Below are 19,300 nucleotides of genomic sequence, written 5' to 3'. Positions count from 1 at the left end.
GAGTGTGTGTGTGTTTTGGGGGGTTATACAGGGAGATAAAGGTTGTACAGTGTCATGGAGAATTTCATTTTGTTAGGACACTAATTAAATATAGATAAGCCACACAAAGCTTTGGTGTTTAAAGGCTAGTGTTGCATCATGTAGCCAGTTATTTCATGACATGGTACAATTACTCTGATTTACTGATAAACACAGCTCAATTAAACTGTTCTGTATTGCACTAGTGCAGCATTTTTTATGAAAAATCCTTGATTCCCCAGAGCAGCTTACAATCAAGGCAATACGAGATTGCTTCAAAGAAGTCTGTTTAAAAAGGTGAATGACACTATGAAGTAGGGGTGGGACGAAATATCGTGATACAATATATCGCAATACGAAAACGTGACAATATGGATCGTGGAGCTTAAAATGTATTGCAAAACGACAAATTATCTTTTGACAAATTCACATAACCACATCTTTTTTTTAATTTCCTTTTTTTTTGTAATACTGAGCATATTCAAGTGACATTCATCAATCATTTTCTGTGACATCGAATAATAACCACATATTTTGTAATTAGCCAAAGGAAAACAACTTTACGTCAACCATAGCCCCTTTACTCCAATCAAGTACACGAGTAAAGGAAATCAGCAAATGGATAGGCGTATATATGACTCATAACCTAAGGCCGTTTTCAGTTGTTGAGAACAAAGGATTTCAGAAGCTAATTAAAACTTTGGAGCGCATTCGTAATGTAGTTTCAGCCTTTTACAGCGATATAAAACAAAACGTGACTCAGAGGTTAAATGCTGCCAACTACATCTCGCTATCGACCGACAGCTGGACCTTCCGAGCCACCCATTCCTCACATTCACAGCCCACCCCATAAATGATGACTGGGAAATGGAAAGCTTTGTATTGCAATCCCGTCCACTATTCGTGTCTCATACCACAGCGAACATAGGGGAAGTGCTGAAATTGGCTGTTTAAGAATGGAAGCTAGAAAAGCCGTGTCATACCACTTGTGTTACCGGAAACGCAAGGAATATGCACACAGCCGTGAGTGAAAGTGGGCTTGGACCACATATCAAGTGTTTAAAATGAAGTTCAGATAAAGACAATGGAGAATTGAGCAAGATTACTTGTTTAATCCAGAGGCAAAACATGTACTAGGAGGACAATGTTTACACAAAGTACGGCTGAACAAGACTGAAAGTTTACTTCATCATCCCATCATTTTTTCCCTGATGAAAAAACAAGTAATCTTATTCAATTATACATTGTCTTAATCTGAACTTTTTTAATATCGTGACCATATTTTATTGTGAAACCAATATCGTGTATCGTATCATATCATATCGCGACTTGAGTCCCACCCCTACTATGAAGCTACTGCTAATTTGCTTAATTGTGATGTGATCTATCATATCTCACTTTATATGCTATGTACTGTGCATGTCGTGCCTGACCTCTGTTAGAGTTTGACCATTGCCTTGCCTGAGACTGATAACACTAACAGGTTAGATATTACGATTTGTATACAGTAGATTAAAATCAACTACATATCAACTACATACTGTAAATGCACTCTCCCAGTGAAATCTGAAATATCTGGAATTTGGGGATTCGCAGGTGTCTGTCACAGTATGCTAATTTGATTGCCATGTCTATGACTTCAAGGGAAATAATTACTCCCAGAGCGTTTTCCCACTGTTTTACAGCATTTAATAATACATCTCACTTAAGGCAAGTGAGAAGTCACTGTAGGCAGCATTGCACAACTAAGCAATTGTCCATTTGATGAGTGTCTTAACATCCCTAATTAGCTATTAGCTTCTGTTAAATGATGTGTCCCTCAAACTCTCAGATTAACAACATTTCTGAATGCAAATTGTGACAGGACATTGACAGAAGCCTAATACCGTCCATGGGCTAGTACAGGATAAGCCCATGGACTAGCAGTTTTGTATCTGTTAGTTTGCAAGATCCAACCAAGCCAAATGGATTACTTTAAGCATCACTCAATTGCAAAAATACTGTTGCCAAGCAACGCAAATACTGTACATTGTGGCAGACAGAAGGGCTGGCAGCCTCGAAGGTGTAACTCAGCGCCATTCCACCTCAAACATTTACATGGCAGCTATTCGTTCTACCTTAAGAGCAAAACGTGCTTAATTAACCTCAAGAGAGTCAGATGTTACAGCCCACCTGGTTCATGTGATCGTTGTTACTTGTAAAATGTTAAGCTGGTGCTGTGGCCCTGAGACCAATAAAGCTGTAACTGCTACAGAGTGCCATCTCCTTTGTATTTACCCCCAGTTCACGAAAAGCTATTCTGAATTTCATTTTGTCCTTTTTTTCCTGCTTTCATCGCTGGCTCTCGTCAAGTCTGCATACATGAACTGCATAAAGATTTTATTGGGCTTGCAGGGTACCATTTCATTATAACTGCGGGGAACGTTCTCCAGCAGCGAATAATCCATTCAATGTGAATGATTACATCAAAAAGGCCTCGTGCCTCACCTTCCTGAGACTGCTGCTAATGTAAACCCCTGCGATATGGATTCTGCTGGGAAATGTACGTTTCACATGCCTTCATATGGTCGTCTAGCATGCAGAACCCTTTATTCATGCTCTTGTTACCTTATAACATTGCATTTGACTAACATAATGAATTGTATCTAATACTGTGAAACTGATTCGTACTGGAATAAAGCAGAACAATAAAACTATGAAGTCCAAGATTGCATGAATTTATGTATTGTAACGGGGGGGAAACAATGTTGGAGCTACCAAAATAAGAATAAAGAGTGTCTTGAGATTGGATTCCCCTCTTGTCTCCTTGGTTATTAATTGTTAACTGCAAGCACTAGTAAATTAACAATAGTGGCTCCATAATGTCTTGCTTCCTGCCCTATTGATGCCAGGAGGTGCTGATGTTAAATTGGATCTCTTTGCTTGGCTTCTCAATCATCCCTTCTCTCTACACTGAATGTATTTGCATGAGCTACAAGACAGGTTAATGTTGTGCATAGTTCATTAAAGGGGCATCATTGATTCTTAACACTGACAAAAATCTCTCTGGGTAGAGTCAGGGGTTGACAAGAAAGATAAAAGCTTTTGTATTATGAGTTATATGGCTCTCGTGAAGGTGAGTAATTGGATTTTGGGCAGCAATTTTCTAAGGTAATCAAAAGCAAAATTCATTTGCTTTTGATTGCGGTAGAGGTATTCAATCTCAGTGCTTTGCGGACTTCCTGATTATTTAAACATCTAATGAAGCATTGTGCAGAATGAATCATACACCCCCACAACCCTAACAAGTGGAGGAAAATGGTTTCTACTAAAGAATTCAGTAAAGCACAGCACTCATATAAATTCATATAAAACGTACTCAAGTACTGAAAACCACTAAGACATAAAAAGACCAGAGGAGTTCATCTGTGGTTGTTCACTCTGTTTAGCTCAGTCAAAGGCGGTGTTTTATGACGATAACATAGGGCGCACATTGTGATTGCATTCACCATTGTGTTTATGAAACAATTACCAGTGCTCTTCATTTTAAGCCATCAGTGATGCAAAGTATCTGCTCAATGGCCTAATAAAACAACCACTGCAACCTAAAGTCTTATGACTGTTCCAGAAACAAGGGAGTTCACACTCTCTGTGCCCTCCCCCCTAGGAACCCCTCACAGATTGGACAGTTCCATCTGCTAAAACAGCAGGTAATAATCGTTCAGCAATGAATAGTAGCATTTATCGGGAGAAAATGCACTCAGCTATAAAAAATTACATTTAGTTTGAAACATCAACTTGAATAGTGGAGAGCTTTAAGTGTTTCGGATTTATGAAGAGAAAACATACTCCCCAGTGGGACATCCCCAGTGTAAAAGTGATTGACAGGGATGAAAGAGGGACAGTGTCAGGTGTAGAAATTGCCAGAACTAAAAGAAATTGTGCTTGCATTCTGAAACTTGTCCTTTGGCTAATCTGCAAAACAACCCAATTACAAACCGCAAAACAGATCTTAAACATCCATTGCTATCAATTTTGTTAATGTATGGTTCCCGCAGAGCCATATTCCTGATAAGAGTGATACGTGCAGTACCATTTGCACACATCCATTCTGGTGCTTGTGGGAAGTGCTTGGTGCATGTGCTGTAGCCTGCAATAATGCTAGGTACAGAAACTAGTTTTTATAAATAAATGAGGGAGTAATAAATATGTTTTGACACTCCCCCTGACGTCTGATTCATGATTTGAATTAATTAATGTATTTGTCATGTCAGCAGCACGGACCTACAGTATATCTGTAGATGGATAGTTATAATAGATATGTTTTTTTACATGTATAAAACAAATTAAAGCTTCACGTTATTGTATTACCCAAAAAAGAAGCTGAAAAGCATGTTCTTCTGGGGAAAGCATTACTGCAGCTGATTGGCCCTTCTTCAGGGAGATGCATCTCTAAAGCTTCAGATGACAGAAATTATAATAAAGGAAGAATGATGTTGAATCCAGTTCATGCCATTTATTATGCATCACATTATGAAAACAATAACTTTTAACCAATTCCTACAAAATATGCTAACTGAGATAGCACAAAGGCAATGCTGTTGAATCCTGCTGCTGCAAGAATATGTGCTTGGTTGGGCAAAGCAGTTCTAAAGCAGCATTGTTTAAACCTAGTTGATTAATGCAGAATTCTTTTTCCAGTATTTTCATATTCAATACTTGTCACAAGGGCTTTTAAGTGAGCACAAAACAACATATTTCACATGATTTGTGAAACAATTATTTTGATACATGGAATAAAAGATAATATGAGTAATCATATAATACTTACACCCACTCTTATTAATATCAGGTAATAATAACCATATTATATATAAATATATATATTGTATATGTATATGTATATTTTAAAAATGGAAGAAACAAGAACTGCACTCCAGCACATTTGAAATTTGAAAGGAAACAGAATATGAGGTTAAAGGACTGTCAAAAAGAATTGTCTGATCATCTGTTTCATGCAGAAAAGGTCTATAGTAAGTACAGGTGTAGAATTTGCATGTGGAAGTTGGAGTATGTTGCCATCTCAATATGAGGACCAAATATGTTGCAATGCCAGTAAAGCAGGTCATCATGAGGCTGAAAGCATAAGATAAATCAGAGACATGGCCAAGCCACTGGGTGTATCAACTGTTTGATACATTGGGCCTCATGCAAGAACACTTTCGTATTCTTATCTTACTTATCATTATCATCTTACTTTTTTCAAAGGAATGGAATGATTCAACAAACACACCTAACTTCAGACAACTGTCCTAAATATCCGTTATAATACAGTATACACTGTAGGTGGGTTCCGTCAGATAGATGGCCAATGGGATTAACAAGAACGAGAGATGACTGATACCTGATTGGGTAGACTGCCGTTCCTTAGTTTTTCACAAAACATAATACAGTAATATAGTGTACTGTTGATAAACTTTGTTTTTTTTCTCCTCAACCATCTACTGAATGACATTTCTGAAAACATTAAGGGGTAGAAATAGGCAATGAAGTCACTGAATCTTGATTCATATTTGATCTGTAACACCTAGTTTGAAGGTTTCATCCTCTTTGTTTAGGCTCTTGTTTACAGTGCATGACTTTTACGACAGGTCGGGACCACTCATTACATTATTACATTATTGGAATTTGGCAGACGCTCTTATCCAGATCGACATACATTTGATTAGACTAAGCACGAGACAATCCTCTCCTGGAGCAATGCAGGGTTAAGGGCCTTGCCCAAGGGCCCAACAGCTGTGCAGATCATATTGTGGCTACACTGGGGATCGAACTACTGACCTTGCGGGTCCCAGTCATTTACCTTAACCACTACGCAACAGACCACCCTGTTCATGATCCAGAACATAAAACACAATCTGTGAAACATGGTGGAGGTGGTGAGAACATCAATAAAGACTGGAACTGGCTCACTTGTCTTTATTGATGATGTGACTACTGACAGCAGTGGCAGGGTGGATCCAAGCAAATGCCTCAAATTTCACCAGACAGCACTTGAGCTTGCAGCAAGTGACTCCCAAAATACTGTAAAAGTGGCCATGAACATTTTCAGGACCACTGAAAAGTCACTTAAAGTCACTCACCTGACCTGAGTCCAACTGAATATGCTTTACACTTGTTGAAGACCCTGAAACAAACAGAAACTGCAGAAAGCTGAATACAGGCCTGGCAGAGCATCATCAGGGAAGATACCCAGCATCTGGTGAGGTCTATAGAGCTTCTTCTTCTAAATATGACATTTATGTTTGTTATTCTATATAGTAACAGCTGCTTGCAAAAATGGGCCACACCAGGTTCAACTCCTGTCATCTAAGAACAACAATATAAATGGCAACATCCATCCAGTCCTGTGTCAGTGGTCCAGGCTACTTTTTTCTTGGACATCATTTGAATGCCTAGGCATTGTTGTTGAGCATATGCATCATTTTAGGGCCAAGGTCTACCCTCTTTCAAATAGATACTCACAAGAGAGATATGTGCCATGTCACAATGCATAGATCTTCTTAAGCGGATTCCACAGCCATGACAGTGACTTCACTTTACTCCAATGGACTGCATACCCTAAATCCCAATCCAGTAGAGCATGTTAGGGATGAGCTGGAACAGGAGGCTCCCAGCATGAATGCATGGCTGAAAGATCTGCAGGAACTGTGTGATGCCATCAAGTAAGCAGGAACCAATATCCCTAAGGAATGCTTCCAGGACCTTCTTAAATACATGCCACAAAGAATCCAGGCTGTTCGGGAGGCAAAAGGGGGTCCTAAAATATACAGAATACCTGAGAGAACAGTATGGTATCCCAGCAACCAGCTGGTAAGTATATAAACCATTCGAGGTGCACAATTCGCACTGTTACGTTATATAGTCTTATTGCAAAAACAAGATCATTAACAGAGTTCTGAAATCTTTATGTGGGGTTCATTAAATTTTAATCATTTCATTATGCCCTAAAACTGTGAGTAATGGTTTCCAGCCCCCGACGGCCCCTGTGTTTTGCTGCCACCCGGTGGGGATACTGAAGTATTAATGTCTATAAAGCCATTTCTGATTGGCAACAAAACCGAACATCCAAAAGCTCTGGGTAATTAAATAATGCCCCGTAAATGTAACCAATATTGCAGATTAGATAGAACCATTTATTCAAATTGTTAGCAATAATACATGTCTTAACATAGAAGCTGACTTTTGTGTTAATCACCTAGTCTCTATACTTCAGCGATTAGACTTGTATACAGCCACACACACTCACACATTTTTATTTATATATATATATATATATATATATATATATATATATATATATATATATATATATATATATATATATATAGCATTTCCTAGCAAAGAAATGTCCAGCTCATAATTCATTTTAATAAGATAACCAGACTTCTTATTTCACAATAATTCTTTATTTTCCAGTTCAAATTACCCCCAACTAAAAACACATTTTGCATATCTTCATGACAAATTTTTCACATTTGTCCTCCCTCAAAATAAATTCCCTCAACATTACACTTGTTCCAATAAGTGCATTCGAAAAGCCAATTACAATCTCCATCTGTTTTGACAGTAGGAACTTTTAAGTAGGATCTTTAAAACACTATGGGGAAAAAAAATGAAATAAAAGAAGCCAAGCTTAACGAAGCATGCCATTTGCAAGCAATTGCAGAAAGGAAGCATTCTGATAATTCACACAGTCACAGTATAGTGCACATAATTATTAATTGGCTTATCATGCATACCTCTAGGTTTAAGAGAAAAAGGTAGGCACAAAGGACCAATGCTTACGTACATACAAAGCATTAGAACATAAGCACACACTTCACACATTCATATCAAAAAGGTCCTTCAAAAAGGCTTTGCAACTACCTAGTTATCACAGTGAATGTGCTCTATTGCACTGTTACAATAATTATCTTTAAACCGTAATAAATTTACAGATTACCTAATTTCATTCATATTATTTATAAAACTGCACCCATTACAGACAACAGAATCAAATACAACTTCTGCTGAAATTGATTTCACAAAGTGTGGGCCTGGATGGCATTTTGTCAAATACTCAGACAAAAAAAAAAAAAAAAAAAAAAAAAAATACAAATATTGTTTAAAATACATTTTCCTCTGAACAAAGTGTTAGGTTTGCTTTGACATGCAAATGTATACAGTACATTTCATAATTTACCTTTCAACCAAAAGTTGTACCACTAAAAATCCATTTTGGCAGTAGTGGTACATATGTTCACCTTAACTAACGTATTGTACCTACACCGCATTAGTCCACATACCTGCAGTATATTCTTCATCAGACTTACAAAGCCAATGCTTAATTTATATGATACAAGCAACAAAGCAAAATACCGACTCAATAGAAATATTTCTCCTTCAACCGATACCCAACCACAGCCACGATTCATTTACGAACAAATTCTGGTCAGGTAACTTTTTCTGCCAGGCTCATACATGCCAGGGTTGGGAGTGACAGCTTTAAAAAGTTTTACTTGACAACATAAACTGTTCCCAATTGTGTGTGTACCTTTGCGTGTCTTTAGTGAACTGAACACTAAGGACATAATTTTCTTATATTAAAACAGAATGATATTTCGCACACCAGTGTAGCCATACTATCAAACAGCATTTGAACCGGCTCTCACCAGCAGGGTAAGCAGAGCCATCTGCTTACACAAACTAATATCACTAAAATAATCAGTGTATCCCATTGCATGTACAAGCAATTGGGTTTTTATTTTGTGGGTCAAGAAATAAACATGAAGAAATTAGTACGAGAAGGGAATGTCAAGCACGTCAATTTAACAACCTGTATGGTAAGGCAGTCACAAAACTACATGTGCAATGTGCAACCATTCTCTAAAAAAGGGAAACAAATTGTATGCATTACGTAATATCTTCACAACCAAACGGTTCTCATAATATCACACAAGGCTGGACTCAATGAGTATATACAGTACCGTTTGTGGATATACTAAGCACATCTAAATGGACCATGATTGCCAAAATGGGGTTTGCTCAAGGATGTGTAAAATGAAAGCAGCTCTGACTTGGGGCTGTGCTGGTACCAGTCTTTCTTATAAACAGTACTTTCAAGCATGCCCTTGTGATCAATGTGGTTGTGCTTGTGCATCCTCCCCTGGTTCATACATATATTGGTTTTGTTCCTTGCCAAATAAAAACAAAATATTTATATTTTTTCCAGAACTAGGATGATATACATATTATTTCAGACAATGTTGCAAGTTAAACAGTTTTTTATTATTCTATCTGCCCTTCTCTTTGTCTGGGCTTGACAGCTTTTCAACTAACGCTTCGTGATCAGTGTTTATGCTGGCCAGTAGTCCACCGCTATTGGCTGGAGAGCCTCTATAGTCTATTTCTTCTCCTTTTAACGTTGTCATGTGACCACCCAGTGCTTTTAAAATGGCATTCCCTGCACAGATATCCCATTTCTTGATAAACGTGGTGTGGATGTAGATGTCTGCTTTATCATCCTTTTCATCAGATGGATTCAACAGAGAAAGAACCTTGTAACCTAAAAACACCAAACAACCATCATAAAATGTGTTATGGAAGTCATTAGAATATACACTCAATTTACACTTTATTAGGTATGTATAAGCCTTATCTTTTACTAACTGGTTTTCTGCTGCTTTAGCCTATCCACTTAAAGGCTTGACACATTGTGTGTTTAGAGATGCTCTTCTGCATACCACTGTTGCAATGTGTGGCTATTTGTGTTACTGTCAGCTTTGACCAGTCTGGCCCTTCTCCTCTGACCTCTCTCATTAACAACGTGTTTTTGCCCACACAATCTGCTGTGCTGCTGTGTGAAAATCTCAGGAGATCAGCAGTTTCTGAAATACTCAAACCACCCTTTCTCGCACCAACAATCATCCCATCGTCAAAATCACTGATACATTTTTTTCCCCCATTCTAATGCTTGATGTGAACATGAACTGAAGCTCCTGACCCGTATCTGCATGATTTTACGCAATGCACTGCTGCCAAATGATTCGCTAATTAGACAACGAATAAGTATGTGTACAGGTATTCCCAAAACATGAAAGAAAAACAGGAAATACCTGCTCCTCCTGCTGGAATGACCACGGTATCGTTGCCAAGCGCTGCCGCGACAAACTCCTTCACTTTACCAGCATGGGAGCGTGACACGATCACCTGCAGCGCCTTCTCATTGTACGAATCACGGGCGGCCACATTAGAGCCACTGCCAACCATCGCCCAAGCTGGACACAACACAAAAGATGGTCGTGAGAGAGTTAAAAGTAAAAAAGTTTGACTTTTTTTTTTTTTTTTTTTTTTACACATAGATTTTAAGATTTACAGACTGTTGGCAACAAGATACAACTATTCCATTTTGCCATCTTCGAACACAACTGTAACACTGAATTGCATTATACGCTACTATGCACATGTAGACACAAAGGACATACCTGTATATCCTGTAAAGGGCTTATGGATTACCCCTATAACTGGATCACCATTCACAGCCACACAAACCATTGTTGTAACATACTGACGGAGGTTCTCTGCAAAAGGAAAACATCAAATATTATCATACTAGTATAGTCAAAAATGAGGGCAAAGTTCTATCATTTTCACAAATGTGGACCAAATGTCGTGGCAATGTTTTGTTGCTATAATCAGCATAGCAGTACAGAGCTGATAAGCACTTATATTTCAGTCAAACATTGGTGGTTATTAGTGGGGCTAAATGACGGAGCAGTGGTTGAAACAGTGCCTTGTGGCTGACAGACCCGTGTACTCCTGCGTGGCATCCAGTGGGTCAATCCACACAGTGACGCTCCCCGCTGGGACTTCCTTGCTGGAGGTCACCACCGCACGTATGTCGTTGGGAATCACACGGTTCCACACAGAAGTCTCCTGAACTCCTTCGTCATCATGCTCCTCTGAATTCACCTGCAATGTGTTCATTTAATTAAGTGTGTTGCATGTTATAGAGCGACTCAATGTGCTTCACAGTGATCAGAGGGGAAAGTCGCCTTAAGGACAGAATTGAAATCACCACAAACTACTAGACCAGCTGCTTTCAAGAGAAATTGAGCCAAACCCGAAGAGAGCTAATATCACTATAACACATGAATCTGTAGACAATATTGAAAGCCAAAAGATCAGGTACACTTACGCACACCAGTCATTTGAATCAAAGATAACAAAAAAAGCCATCTAAGCCCACTTAACATTTTAACAAGCAAAATTACATACACTTTTCTATGTACTGTAGCTACAGTTTGGAGAATGTACGTTGCACTTGAGACCACAGGCCTAATTAACATTTCGAGTAACTATCGCGGCGTGATACACATTCCAGAAGCATTAGGCTATGCCACTTAAGGTCTGGGCCGGTGCCAAAACGAAATGACTGATATATTATTAACGTGCGCACACAATGTGACAAAGTAAACAAATAAAACAACCTACTTTTAACATGAACCATTAGCAACACTAATTAGCTAACGTACATTCAAGCAATCCAGAAATATCAGAAAAATAGCTAGCTTGTGACATTCAGTAACGCATCTAGAAGCAAACGGAGAAGCTAAATTAGTTAACTTAGCTAGCTGGACGGAAGATTAGGAGGTTGATACGGTGTATTTTTATTTACCTGTAAATAGGGAAACGTGTTTTTGATGAGATTAAACATTTTTCTGTGTGAGTTCAAGTCTCCAAGAGTGAGCTTCTCATTTGCACCTTCTTTAGTTTTCCCTTTAGACCTCTCCTCCAACTCGTTATCGTCTCGAATCCGTTTCACCTCTTTGCCACCCAGAACAGCCGCCTCAACAGATATAGCAAGCAGGTCCCGAAGGTCCACAATATCTCCCTGTTTGAAAGCAGCTATTCTGTTGGATATAACCCCGGAGTAAAGGTGATAGATCACGCCAAGTCCAAGCAAACAGAACACCACAATGCCAAGCGGAGACAATCGAATGCCCATTGGAGCCATCGCAAAATATGACACTTGGCTGCCGCGTTAAACCAAATAAATGAGCTTTCCAAAGGTGGCAGAATATTTGCGGTATGATAAAGACTAATTAGCTACCCCACCCTGGTGACTGTTTGAAAACAGTAACGTTAACGTACGTGTCAATTTCCCATTAGCGAGCAAATCCAGCTAACGAGCTAGCTACTCTATGTTAGTCTGTCGCGCTCGTCAAATAGTGATCAATTTAGATTAACTTAACTAGAAACGCTGCTAACTACTAAAACAAATACCGAGAAACTAAAATATCGAAGCACGCTAACTCTTAGGTTGATCACTGGAGGTTCGTGTCACCAATTCAATTGAATTAGCTATATGATATGATCGCAAACTAGCTACCTAGCTAAGCAGCCAGTTTACAAATCGTGAAAAGTAACGTTAGCTAGCCAGCTAGAAAGGTAAACGCAGAATGGATCTGCATTTTTTAAGCCTGTTTTTGAAGTAGCTACCAACCTATATGCATGTCATTTCCAATTAAAATGCAAAAAAACAATAACGAACCAAAATAGCTAGCTCGTTGACTAAACAGGCACCTAGTTTTCACAAGAAATGTAACCACACATTGATGCCCTTCCACGTCTACGAGCCAGGTCAAAGGTAGTGTTTCTTTTCCAGGTCAAAGAAGTTGCGAACTGTCAAATGCCTGTGTTCTGTCTTACTCGTCTTTAGAAAACAACACGTTAATTACAAATCGTTTCACTGATACGCTTAATGGGAGCTGCAGTCCAAACCTTGCACCGAAACACTCGTTACAGTACTAATCTGGACTGTAGCTGCCATGAGCACCGTGAACAACATTTTTTTTATTTATTCAAGTTTGAACTGTTGGACGTTGTTTTACTGCCACCTACAGCAACGGAGTTTTATGTGTACAAGTTTTTTCAATAAAACAGTCGACCACTAGATGTCGGCAAGCCAAAAAAAAGTTAAAGAGTAATGGTGCCACTGGATGTCAGCAGATTACAAGAAAATAACCAGTGGCACATGATAGAGGATTTCCATTGGGGTACCCTTTCAGCAAGACAGCGTCTGCATTGTATGAATCCATCCTCTATCCAGCCCTTTAGCATTGCTTTCTTAGAAAAAGTCAAGCCTGCCAATAAAATCAAACTCTTGTCTTGTGTGTGGTACAATTTATTTACTAGACATTACCTCAACAAAGTTTTGAATGCAGGGAGTTCATCAAAAGATCTGAAAATCATGACCTAAATTGGGAACTTACACATTACACGTTTATTCTTGCAACTTTGATGTCACTGCCTTTGATGAATTCCAGAATTGTCAGGAATTATTTCAGAATTATGCTCAGAAAATATGTTATTCCTTTTTTTTTTTTGAGCTGCACAAAAAATATGTATTGCTCCTGTGAATTCTGCAAGCTACTTGTTAAGTTAATGTGTAAAACTGTTCATTCATATTTTAATTGAGTAGGAATTTTGAAATCATAATGATTAAAAAAAAAAATTTAAATATAAAGAGTCAGTATAACACCAATGGAACTATGCACAAGAATGCAAACCAGTAGAGTTGAGTATTGTGCTGCCTCCTTGTTACATCTAATTCAGATTCATGTGGTTGCTAATGGTGATTGCATGTGGCAGCTGCAGATAGTTGTCATGACAACTTTGGTCCTCCACTAGGGTCACAAAGGAGTTAATCAGACCACAACAGTAAGCCTGTATAGTGGCACAAGATTTTTGCTCCTCTAGTGCAATAATATTTAGGTCACAAAACTGGAAAATAAATTTGGCATGATAGGTTCTAACAAAGACCAGAAATATAACCAGCCGCACAATAATGCAGAGAAAGCTAGAAATTATAAAAGTACAAATAACAAGAATCGATAGATAGCAAATGTTCTTCTAGGAAGGCCTCTGTAAGTAAGCAAACCCACCTTGGTTACTGATTACCTTTCCATTTTTCACCAGTGACAAAGCATTCTTTTTGGTCAGAGTCAAGAAAATATGTAAATAATTAAATGAATCCCCAAAGACCATTCCCACTACAAACTCAACTTTGTTATATTAGTCCTATTTAAAGCTTTTCTGAAAAAATCCAACAGGGGCCCTATTTAATAAGAGTAATATGCAGGTAAACATATACATATAACTGTGAGAGGAAATCTTGAGTAAATGCAACTGTACAGAGGGCAAAGAAAAGTAATATTTTGCTTCATCCCACTAAGAATAGCACAATACTAAGATATATGAGCGATTTTCTGTTAAAAAGATGCTTAATGTGAGGCAGTGAAATTGCAGGCTTTATTCCAATAATAACACACGGTCCAAACATATGATATTGCAAATGTCATTTTAAAATACAGGGAGATAACACTCCAGGCTCCAGATGTCTGGTTGCTTCATGAGAAGTGGTGATATGTTGCATTTTGTAGACTAAATGTTCTGCATTCAGATTTTAGGTTGTTTATTTATGTTAATTGATTAGCTAGCTAGGTAGTATGGTTACATAATGTTTTGGTGGCAAAGATAAAGTATTTGGGAAATCTGTTTTGATCTGGACAACCACTGAAATAACTGTATTAATACGAATCCTCTAAAACGATAGTGCTGAGACTTCTTTTTTCGTGAATTGCATATTCATGTTTCTCCTCTGAAGTTTTCCTTGAATGTACCATATTAGATACCAAGCATAACACATGTGTAGAGCTGCTCCTCACAATAGCAACAAGAGGTCAGTTTGTAAGTGCTTATTATGCAGTGCAGAGTTGAGAAATGTGGCATTCAGCCACCAAGTATCCCAACAGGGAGCTGGAGCAGCTGGACCAGGCAGCAGGGCTTCTTCCTCTCATTGGCAGCAGAAAGCAAGAGGACAGCAACCTCAAGGGCTTCCAGGTACAAGACATAGCACATGCCTGATATTTACGCTGGGTGAACATCTTGTTCAGACTCTTGTGCGTGAGATTTCAGCAGAAATATGAACACGCACTTAAAATATCCATAAAAAATGGAAGACATTAATCAACCATTGCAGTGTTCTGTATGTACATTCCATTTCATGTGGATGTATTTGACGTACTTCCTGCCTCTGCAAGACTCCAAACTTATTTTGTAATGTTATGTATGCGTGGGATATGTACACTTGATTGTAATGCAAAAATAAATTAGCTTCACGCATGAAATGAGCAACACTCATGGAATACGCAGAGAAAATTTGGTCAGGGAACTCAATAACCTACAGTCAGCTTCAGCAATCACATTCACACACGTTCCACAATCAACTAGTCACATTAACACAACTCATTTCATCCAATCACATTCCCACACGTTCCATAATCAGCTAATCACATTAACACAACTAATTTCATACAATCACATTCACATATATTCCACAATCAGCTGATCGCATTAAAACAACTCATTTCATCCAATCACATGCACACACATTCCATAATCAGCTAATCGCATTAACACAACTCATTTCATCCAATCACATGCACACAGTACCTCAGAGCACTGTCTGGTCTGACTGTCTTGAACCGACAGTCAGACCTTCCCCATGCTGCTCATTGCCTGTCCTGCCTCTTTGTGCTCGCCTGCTTTGCAGCACTGCTCTCACCCTCCACACCCCAGCTACCACCTGTTGTTTGGATCTGCTCATAGGTACTGAGGGGCCCCGGTACTCCCCTGTTTAGTATGGGAGATTTATTGTGCTCCCTGTAGATAGGGTAGTGCACACTGGTCTGTGCACCTGAAGCAGACCCATTCAGTGCCAAACCTAGAATCATTTACTTACATATTCATTCATATATTTTGTAAATATGTGTGTTGTCCTGGCTGAAATGTATATAGTTTTTAAATACAGCGCTTATGCAGCTTTTGAATATAGCGATAGAGAGGCCTTTCATAACTGATTTGCTTAGCTGATGTTTTCTTTCTCAGAAGACTGCTAATGTTAAAGTGCTTTCCTCTGGAGAAGAAGCAGCCTAGCGATCTGGACAGATGTTCAGAAGACAGACTCTGGAGAACATCAGAATGCACCGAAGGCGGAAACAGGGGATGAGGGAAACAATGTGGAACTGACCGCAGGAGTAGTCTGTTCACTGACATGCACATCTTCTAGACGTGCGTTCTTAAAAGCCTGTGTCTGTCTAAACCAACACACTGCCCATTAAAAAAAGAAAATGTGATTTAATCTATAATCTATTATTTCATTTATTTTTTAATAAAAAAACCTATACTTGACTGATGTGAAGAAATAACAACCTGGCTGGTTAAACTTTGGTCAGATGATTAGATTGACCTCCTCAGGAAGCTTTCTGATATGTAATTTTTGACTTCTTGAATTTTGTCTGATCTGCTGGTTTACAATGGTCTGTACTGTTCAGTAAGACCTGCATAGAACTAAAGAAACTGAGATAGAACATGGATAGAACATACAACTTCTCAGAGACATGGGAATGACAGTAAATTGAGTCAAAGTGGATGGTCTTGCTACTGTTTGTGCAAAATTAATTAAATGCAAAATGAATACAAGCCATTGGAGAGATTAGCAAATGTCATATTCTAATAATTATATGAAGTCAGCCACTGTACCTGTACTGTACATTGGCAATAGGGCATCTTGTGCTGTTTACATTGCTAGTTTAAACTTTGCTATTAGCTGACTGTGTCTGGGAGTCTACAGCAGTGGATATAGCAGGAGTCATACTGGAGTCAATAATACATTTCTTATTAAATGCTACCAAGTGCATTTTCTTCCTCCAGAAAGTTGGATTTAAGCTGTTCATACCAGAACTTAAATAGTGAAAAAGTAAAAACACTGCACTGGTCTAAGCAAAGCTCAAGCTATGTGTGTTTATGTGTATGTGCCATCTAACTTTTACATTGTGAAATCTCAAAAGATCCCACTTATTATATTAAACTTGACCTGATTCAGAGACAGTTGTAAACAACATAACAACATAAATTAAATTGATCACCTGATTAAGTTATTAGCAGTAGTAACATTATAACCTGGAAATAGTTCTTCAATGAAACAGTAGGAGTTTAAAAAAAAGAAAAGAAAATCCCCTGTGAGGTCGGACACATCTGGACCCATAAAACCACACAACTGAACTGAGTTTCATTCCTTGCCCCTTATACAAGGGCTCATTACAGGCACATGTGCTTCCTTTCTTTCTCACACTTGCACCTAAACTTCTCCCAGGGCATTTTCTGTGTGAGAGCAAGGACAGCTAATTATAATTATGAGCTATCAAACATTCCACTTATAATTGTAGAAGTTTGCTGTAAATAAGGCTTCTCCATGTGGTCATGTTTTGTTTAACTAATATATAGTAATAGAATCTTTGGGAAAATAAATTAGATCCACGTGAATACAAACTTGCCATTCTTTTCCATTTCTTTCCCCAAAATGGTTTAGACATTTTTCATCATTGCAGACCTTCTGTTTCAGGTATGAATTAACCCACCATCAGCACCATACAAGCCCCTGCATTGTTTTCATTCACATTTGTCTTCTGGCTGTTTGTATTCGTGTCCCAGTTAGTGTTTCTCTTGGTCAGACAGGACATCTTTACATGTGAGTGGCATTGCATTATATGGGCCGAGTCGCTCTGAATTCAGTTGCTGGGATACCGAGCCTCACTTCAGGAATTCATTTGTTGTCCATTTTTTGTGTTACTGGCAATGTGGCGGCTCTGAGTGCCAAACACACAGATGGTGGATCGACTGATCGTCCTGCCACATATACAGGGTCTGTCATTCCTATCAGCAGGCAATGGGGAAGAATGTACCTCTTACTATATTCTTTCCTGAAGTCCTGGCTCAGACCCAGGACTTTAATTTGGGGAATTACATTACGCTCCTTGAAGCTGCTTGGACAGCGCTGCGTATTGTGCGTGTGCATGGTAATGTGCCTTTGCATTCGGCGTGTGAGTTTGTCAGGAGAAAGAGAGGAAGTGCATGCGCAGACTGATTAATGTACCTCTCTGTTTCCTTTGGCTTCTCTCAGCTGCCCTGCTGCAGGCATCGTATGAAGAGGCCTCGGGGGAATCCGGCCAAGCCAATGGCGCTAAGAAATTGCTAGAAAGATATCATACACAAGCTCAAAACATGAGTTTGCTAACATCAATGTTCTTCTAGTGTAAATGTGTGTTTACCTGTAGCCATGTTCATTATCTAGGCAATAGGAAAAAGAGTGAAGCACTGACCTTCCAAAGAGCAAATCGTGAGTCACACAGCAACAAAGCTTACAGAGGGGTAATTAGTGGGCCTGTTTTTCATTGCCAAATCTTTGTTTCACTTGATCTGATCAAACATTTCGTCTTCCTCCCACACCCCCCACCCTCATTCACTTTAGAAATGTAGGCTATATTTAATGAAAATAGAATGTTAATCACATTTCCCCCCACCATGTGACACATTCCTGATGCAGATATGATGCAGCATCCTAATTTTAAGTGAACCCATGCATAGTGTTTTGCACATTTGGTTGTGTATTGTTACAGTGAATACAGACCATAGATGCGATCATAAGGGGAGTTAGATAGAGGTTAATTTAATTCACATAATGTGAATCACATTGTCATTTCATTTGATTTAACAGCCCAAAGCTATGAAGTACATGCTGAAAAACCTTGCTTCTTTTGTTTGTAAATGTTTTTATACAGTCCTAAAAATGAAATTTACTTTTTTTAATTTTTATTAAGACAGATAAACAATCATCAACTGTCTGTTTTTTCAGCAATATAAGTACTTTATTGATTGATAAATTAAATAGAAAAGCCTGCAAAACTTTTGTATTGTATGTGCATAATTTTAACAGTTTTCTGGCAGAACTGAATTGTGAAATCTTAAAGAATAGAGATGGTGAAGCACACAGAATAAATATGTTCTCCTGCCAGTTGTTTCATGTATATGTTTTATCTTGATTGATTGCTGGTACTATACTTAATTCAGGTTAGGTTGGCTGAAAGCATGTCTGTTGTGATTTAATTTAGTTTGAAAATAATGTTAAACAGTGGTTCCATAGTAATTTTTGCTGCTGAGGTAGATTTTAAGTAATTACATTTCTACTGGCATTTACAGGGCAAGTTCATATGCATATACAGAAAGAGATACATAGTCTACATGTTTTCATTCGAATGACCAATCATCAGCCAATATTTATGAAATTGTGATGAATTGCAGATCTCAGTGAGCTGTCGGCTCATAGTGAGGTCTGAGGCCTATCTCTGATGGATTGTGG

General features: G+C 38.5%; 1 protein-coding gene across 1 annotated transcript; it reads right to left on the bottom strand.

Annotated features, from left to right (window-relative positions):
* Positions 1–7,444: 7,444 nt before the first annotated feature.
* On the bottom strand, positions 7,445–12,828 carry bpnt2 (3'(2'), 5'-bisphosphate nucleotidase 2). The gene is made up of 5 exons (XM_061239404.1): positions 11,717–12,828; positions 10,848–11,010; positions 10,524–10,619; positions 10,155–10,316; positions 7,445–9,604 (listed from the first exon to the last, which is right to left on the bottom strand). The coding sequence occupies exons 1-5, from the start codon at positions 12,053–12,055 to the stop codon at positions 9,333–9,335; spliced, it is 1,032 nt and encodes a 343-aa protein (XP_061095388.1). The 5' UTR covers positions 12,056–12,828; the 3' UTR covers positions 7,445–9,332.
* Positions 12,829–19,300: the final 6,472 nt, after the last annotated feature.

Source organism: Conger conger, chromosome 4 (assembly GCF_963514075.1).
Source record: "Conger conger chromosome 4, fConCon1.1, whole genome shotgun sequence".
Taxonomy (NCBI): domain Eukaryota; kingdom Metazoa; phylum Chordata; class Actinopteri; order Anguilliformes; family Congridae; genus Conger; species Conger conger.
This window is presented reverse-complemented; position numbering and strand designations above follow the sequence as displayed.